General features: G+C 45.9%; 1 protein-coding gene across 1 annotated transcript in view; it reads right to left on the bottom strand.

Moving 5' to 3' along the window:
* Positions 1-3,589, bottom strand: part of SMARCA5 (SNF2 related chromatin remodeling ATPase 5) — a 36,310-nt gene extending 32,721 nt beyond the window's left edge. The window contains exons 1-2 of the mRNA XM_037058463.1: positions 3,389-3,589; positions 2,989-3,254 (exon numbers count right to left, since the gene is read on the bottom strand). Coding sequence (XP_036914358.1) covers positions 2,989-3,165 — 177 coding nt within the window. The 5' untranslated portion in view covers positions 3,166-3,254; positions 3,389-3,589. The remainder of the gene's footprint in view (positions 1-2,988; positions 3,255-3,388) is intronic.
* Positions 3,590-6,877: the final 3,288 nt, after the last annotated feature.

Consider the following 6,877-nt stretch of genomic DNA (forward strand, 5'->3'; position numbering starts at 1 on the left):
TTAAATGACTAACATCTAACAGCTAGATTTTAACCTGATAGGAAATGAAATACTAAAATAGCACAAACCATTTAACCCAAATATGCAATCTGCATAGCTGCTGCCAAGAATAAAACAAAGATTATTGTTGACAACATCCTAGAACAAAATTACTTTCAGAAAAGGTTTCTAATAAAAGAATTATGAAGTCAAATAAGATAGTATAAAAAGTTAAGAAAATATATGTCCTTCTAATCATAAGACTGCAGTATCTACTGTGCTACAACAAGGTACACTTGGAAAATAACATTATTAGTCACCCTTATTTCCATCTTCTGGAATAATAACAAAAAAATTCCATGTAGTCTAAGTTGCAAACAATCTGATTTCTAAATTGGTAATAAATGTACCATTCTTGCAAATATATTCACTCAGACATAAAAAATGCCACAAACCATTTACACACAGACAAACCCAGCAGTAACTTCTATACTACAGTTCCAATCATCCATTCAAAGGAACAGCTGGTAAAAAAAAAAAGTATAATTTTCATTAATGATGTACAAACTGTGCTTAATAAAGGTATGTGTGACTAAAAAGTTGGGAAGAGGCTAGTATAATACTAGAATTAAGGTCAAGTGACTACGGTCAAGTCGAACTTCATCACTAACCTTTAGCACAGTGTTAACAGCAGAATCTAAATTAGGGACCCATGAAAACTCATCACAAATCTGGTCTCCACGAGTGAAAATAACAAAGCTGCCTACCTCACAAAATGGTACTTTGAAAAGCCAAATATACCCTTAAAAATGTGGTTTCCCAAAGTAGTCATTACTTCTTTCATAGTTTAAAAAAATCCTGGGCTCCAGGAAGGAGGCAACTGTGACCAGGGGCATCCGGTGCACCTCCCTACCAGGCCAGTCAACAATGAGGCGTGAGGAGGGAGACAGGCTCCATCCACACTGCCAGAAAAATGGCAAAGTAAACAAAAAACCAGGATCGCTTCCTATCTACCAGTACCAAGCAAAAAGAAAAAATTAACTGAATACACAGGAAAAGCTAGTTATTACTTCTGGGAAAGTCAGTTTTATTGGGAAAAAAGCATGAATAAAAGATTTCAATTATTTTCTGATTTTGGAAAAAACCTACCTCAAAATTCTACTTTCAAACAAGGAAATGGCATCAATTTTTTTTCTTTCAACTGTGAAACAGATCCAGATGGTCAGCTATCATTACACATGTATGCTTGAAACCTAGTTTTTACCAGGAAACCTCAATAATTTCTAAACTCGGTTAAAAAGACTAAAGGTACATTTATTTTAAAAGACCCTCCTCCCAAATTGCACTGTAATATGAAAAAAAACAATCTAAATCTAAAGCCAGCCGGTTAAGACAAACTGATCAATGACAGGTCAGTTTTGGAGCCAGACCCAGGTTCTACCACAGATTCCACTTTCCTCATGGGGCACAGAAAAATGTCCCAGACTTCACAGGGCACTTGTTATCAGATCAATATTCATAGTTTAACTTGAAAACAGCAACTCATCAAAATACTCAGTTTAGGTTTTAAATTAGTTTTCTAATATTTAAATCAGATCGCCAGCGAGACATGTTATTATTCCAAAATTTGAATGGCAGATTCTTTTGAGAAGCTAATGACTATGAACATGACTTTGCAAAGAACTGCTCATTTAAACACAATTTCAGTGTTACAGACTTCAACCTCCCTCACCCACAGAAAACAGGTTCAACGGCCCTGATAATCAGTCCAAAAGAACCATTCAAAACCTTAAGAAAAAAAGGCTACAAGGAGGTAAGATTTTGAGACAAATCTCCAATCACTGAAAACTACAGAGCATCAGGTGTCCTATTCTACTAAAATCTACCTCACCACTGAAAGTGCTTTCAAAAACCAGCAACACAATGTCACGTCTCCCTAAATTAGACCTATGGTGACAGATAAAACTATTGCTAAATTGCACCACCGTTCCTTTATTGTGTTAACCCTACATTAAGGTTCATTTTTGGAGGCGTATTACCTTCATTCTGCCTATCCCAGGATGGAAAAATACCAGAAATCTTTGGGCTTAAAGCCTAAACCGGTCGAAGGCCAAGAATAAAAATTGGAAGAAGAGAGCACTTTGTTCCCAGACATCGAAAAACCTTGGAGCACGCCCAAGAGACCCGCCTGGCGCTCCGGAATCTGTTCGCCCCGCCCCAGCACTCTCCCCAGCCCTGGGGCCAACCCCAACCCTAGGGGCCGACTCCGCGGCGAGCTATATCAATGTTCAAAGGAAGGCCAAGGCCTCCGAAGAGGAACTGAGTTGGACTGAAAGCCGACCAACCTACTAATTCATTCACCCACCCCTCCATTCCCCCCTCACATGAAATCGGGGTCCGAGGCAGCTGCCACAGCTTGGTGGCTCCCCTCCGCAAGGAACAGGGCCGGGGAGGGGCCACCATTCCCTTCCCCGGAGCAGCTGCGCCTCGCTCATCCCCACTGCGCACTAGGCCATCCAGCTCTCGCCATTGTTTTCTACCCAGAACTGTTACCGCCCTCGCAAGGACTGGAATTAAGAAAGGGAGGCCCAAGTCCTGGGATGCGCAGCTTTTAAATGCCTTCCCCGCCCCCTGTATCCCTCACTCTTAAGGGGTCGCTTCCTCGCCCTTCCCCCAAGTTTAGTGGAACTAAAACCTAGATTTGGGAGGGAATTATGGGAGTCCGGGGTGAAAAAACAAACTAACCCTCTCCGTCTCGGTAATCAAGAACATCTGTTTAATAAGAGCGCTCGAATATTTGGCAAGAGTCCCTAAAAACGTGAGGTGCCAGAAACCCATCGTCAGCCCGGGCAGGTTCAGCACAGGTCGCAAGGGCCAAAGCATCATGTCAGGTCCAAGGGGCCTGAGGCCGAGTCGGGGCGCAGGAGGAAAAGTACAGATCTGCTTGCGATCAGTAACACGCAAGCAGAGCACCAGCTCCCTGCTCCCCACGGCACCGGCCACCCTCACCTCCATCTCCGAGTCCGCGGGGCCTGCGCCGGCCTCGGAGGGGGCGGCCTGGGCCACGACGCCCTCGGGGCCGCCTTTGTTGCTGCTGTTGCTCCCGCTGCTGGCGGCCGAGGCTGCGGGCTTGGAGGGCGCGCTCTCGGGAGGCGGGGATGGCGGAGGGTCGGCGGCGGACGACATGATGTTCCGTCTGCGTCACCCGCTGCTGCCGGAGACCAGGCGCGGCACGGATGAGAAGGCCTAGGCCTGGGTGGCTGCGTCGCCACGGGCTGATGGAGGAGCGAGAGGACCACCCAGATGCCCCCAGGCGCTGGGACTCCGCGAAGAGCCTGAGCCGAGCCCAGCGACCTCCCCTTGGTGTCGTCGTCCTCTTCCGCAGGGCTTGGGTTCGGCCGGGGCTCACCTCACGGCGGGAATCACGTCGACGAGTGGGCGGGGTCACCGGGTCACTGAGGTCAGGAAAGGCGGGCTTATTTACAGGAGGGCGGGGAGTAGCGGCTAAGGGGAAAGAAAGCCACAGAAAGACCAAGGCGAAGATGCGGACTCGCCGCTTCTTCGGTCGATACCGTCTGTCTCGCCCGCATCCAGGACACCCACCTACGCCACCGACTTTCAACCCTCGCGAGACTGATAGTTAGCTAATTGACTGGGCTTTGACTGCGCCTGCGCACTCTCCACGTTTTACCCTTGGCCACGCCCCCTCGGGGCCCCCAGGCGGGCTCCGGGGACAGGAATGGGCGAGGCCTCGATGGCGAGCCTGGTGACTTAGGTTCGTGCGTCAGATCCGTGGCCTGGCGCGAGCGCAGTCTCCCACGTGTTCCTAACGGCCCAGTGTCTTCTGCCGCGGTGTCTTGGCCACGGCGGGCTGGCATCACTCGCCGAGAGCTCGCCCAGGTCTGAAGTCGCCTAATGAAAGTTGGATGACTCTGTGCAGGCTTTAAACTCCTTCTGCCTCCACTTAGCGGCGTGACGCCACAGCGTTGACGACACTATAGTTACCCCACGTGACGTTTCAGTGTTTTGTTGTGTACAGAGAAGTGCTCGTCAGTGTGATGTCTAAAAAGTTTTTACATGTTAACTGTAAAAACATTTATACATGTTTGATACAGTTTTAACTGTATCAAACATGTATAAATACTTTCTACTTCTCTTCCGTACAGAGTTAGGTGGTATTTCCTCTGAGTTTTTATGCTGAAAGTAAGCGCCCCAAGTTGTAGGTGAGAGAATAGGTAAGGAAGAGAGGTCAGTGGGTTGTATCTTCTCAACCACCGAACAGAAGGACAAAAAGCCCGTGTCAGACCCTCTCCACCGTTGCTAGCTGTCTCTCTCCAGTCTGTGGGGCACAATTAGCTGTTGTTTCTCTGGATTTCTAATCTCAGGCCTGGGAAGATTACTAAAAGCATCCCCCCCCCGCGCAGGTGTTTTAAAACTTACACAAACAGGACATACCAGACCCCGTGGACAAGGACCCTGAACCCAAAAATAAAAGCCAAACAAGCCTACACTATCAGCCTGAAATCTGATTACAACTAATTGCCATGACTACCCAGGTCCCAACACTACCCCTTTTTTGATCCAGTAAAAACTCAGCCCCTAATGCTCAAGGCGGGTGTGCTTCTCTGCACCGAGGCCATTCCCTCTCTTGGTAAAAGTAAGAATAAAAGTTTGCTCTCTGCATTTTTTTCTCTCTGTGAATTCTTTCTCAGCCTATATCACCGACCACCTTAACACCAAATATTAAGTAAAAATGTACCTTCATCTTTTCTCAAGAAGTGTTAACAGATAATCAATACTAACTATTTGCACAGCCTTAGGCACTTTCAACAGGCCTTGGGCGTCCTAGGTTCCAGAGCAGGCTTCAGAACTTAGCTATGTGAATGCAGACGTTATGTAACTTATCCGAAATCAGCTTTCTTTTTATTCTTACAGGCATACCTCGAAGATAGTGTTCAGTTCCAGACAACCACAATAAAGTGAATATTGCAATAAAGTGAGTCACAAAAATTTCTGGGTTTCACAGTGCACACGAAAGTTAAGTTTATTTGGACTGTGAGTCTATTAAGTCTGCACCAGTACTATGTCTACAAAACAACGTGAAATACTTTTTGTTAAAAAAATGTTAACCATCCACTGAGCCTTCAGCAAGTCATAACCTTTTGGCTGGTGGAGGCTTTTGCCTCAGTGTTGATGTCTGCTGACTGGTCGGTCAGGGTGGTGGCCGCTGAAGGTTGGCCTGGCTCTGGCAATTTCTCAAAATGAGACACCAATGAGGTTTGCCCATGGCTGACTCTTCCTTTCACGAATGATTGCATGCGATGCTTTTTGGTAGCATTTTCCCCATAGTAGAACTTCTTTCAAAGAATTTATTTCAGTCCCCTCAAACCCTGCTGCTGTTTTATCAACAAAGTGTATGTAATACTCACCACTAAAGTATGGCAATAATAAAGTATGGAATATTGTGGGAATTACTGAAATGTTACACAGAGACATAAAGTGAGCAAACGCTGTTGGGAAAATGATACCAAAAGACGTGCTCAGTACAGGCTTGCCAGAAACCCTCAATTAGGGAAAAAAGAACAAACACAGGACCCCCCCCGCCCCCATCCAGCAGCATAGTATCTGTAAAGTGCAATAAAGTGAAGCGCAGAATTAAATGGGATAATACATGTAGGGTGTTGAATGTGGTGCCAGCATAGAGTGAGCTCTGGCTTCAAGTGTTAACTATTCTTATGCTGAAGCCTAAGGATCAAGAGTGTAGTTGGAGGCAGGGGAACCTAATGTTTTTTCAATAAGGAGGAGGGTAAGGGGAATAGGGTCCAGAAAACACTTGACGGAATTAGTGCTTTAAGCACATTCTCAGGATGTTACAATGTAAAACCATGTTAGCATTCTATCTCAAATATGCAATATCTCTAAAACTGAAATTCCTTTCGTTAGAGTTGCTATGCTAGAACAAACAGCATGTACTATACTGAAGAGGGTACAAACAGGGACAAAAAGAGATATTGCCAGGGGACAAAAGATGCCAAAGAGCCAGGACTATCTCAGCGTTTTGACTTTGAATGGTAGCAGAAAGAAGTTAAGCTAATCGAAGACAAAAGTAGGAATGTTGGGCCTCTGTTCATTGCGTACTTATTTTATTTTGTGAAAGGCTAAAATAATATATATAAAGTCTGGCTATTACATTGCAACAGTAAAACAGTATTAAGTTTATATCAAAGAATAGGAATTTCCAACACTGGATTGACAGAGATCACATCTTCTATGTAGCCTTTTCAGATTCTCCCACATAGGTTATTTGCTCTATAGGGGGATTTCTGCTGGGAACCACCCTGCCAGGTTTCAGAAGCTGTAACCCCTCACAGCTAAGGCTGAGTGAGAGACCCTAAGACCCTATGTCACTAAGGAGACAAAGCTTATCTCCCTGGTAGGAGCACTATCTCTGCCCACTTTATTTCACCTTGCCTGGCCACCAGTGCCTAACTGGTTAGCCAATGATAGGTAATACTCCTCAAGGGAGGAACAACCTAAGACAGATATGATCATGAGGAGGCCTTCAGCGAAGGACTTGGGGAGCTATGGAGAAAGCGGGTGATGGATCCTTGCCCCTCAGCTTTGACAGAGCCTGAGTCCTCATTCTGTCTGCAGGAAGTCTCCCAATCTCTTGGTTGCATTACTTCCCCAGCTCGACCTTCCCCTGCTCCACCACCCCAACCAGTCAGCAGCCATCAACACTAAGCCTGAAACAATGCTGGAAGTGGATACAGCCCTGTGCTGGAAAGGGCAGGTTCCCCGAGGTGATCGGGCCTAAGAAAGAATGCATAAAATCCTGTGAAACTTGCTTTGTTGAGAATGTCCTCAATTTAAATGATAAGGGTCCAAGTCTGAAATG

This window comes from Sturnira hondurensis, unplaced genomic scaffold (assembly GCF_014824575.4).
Source record: "Sturnira hondurensis isolate 20B ecotype Veracruz unplaced genomic scaffold, ASM1482457v3 Scaffold0010128, whole genome shotgun sequence".
NCBI classification, from domain to species: domain Eukaryota; kingdom Metazoa; phylum Chordata; class Mammalia; order Chiroptera; family Phyllostomidae; genus Sturnira; species Sturnira hondurensis.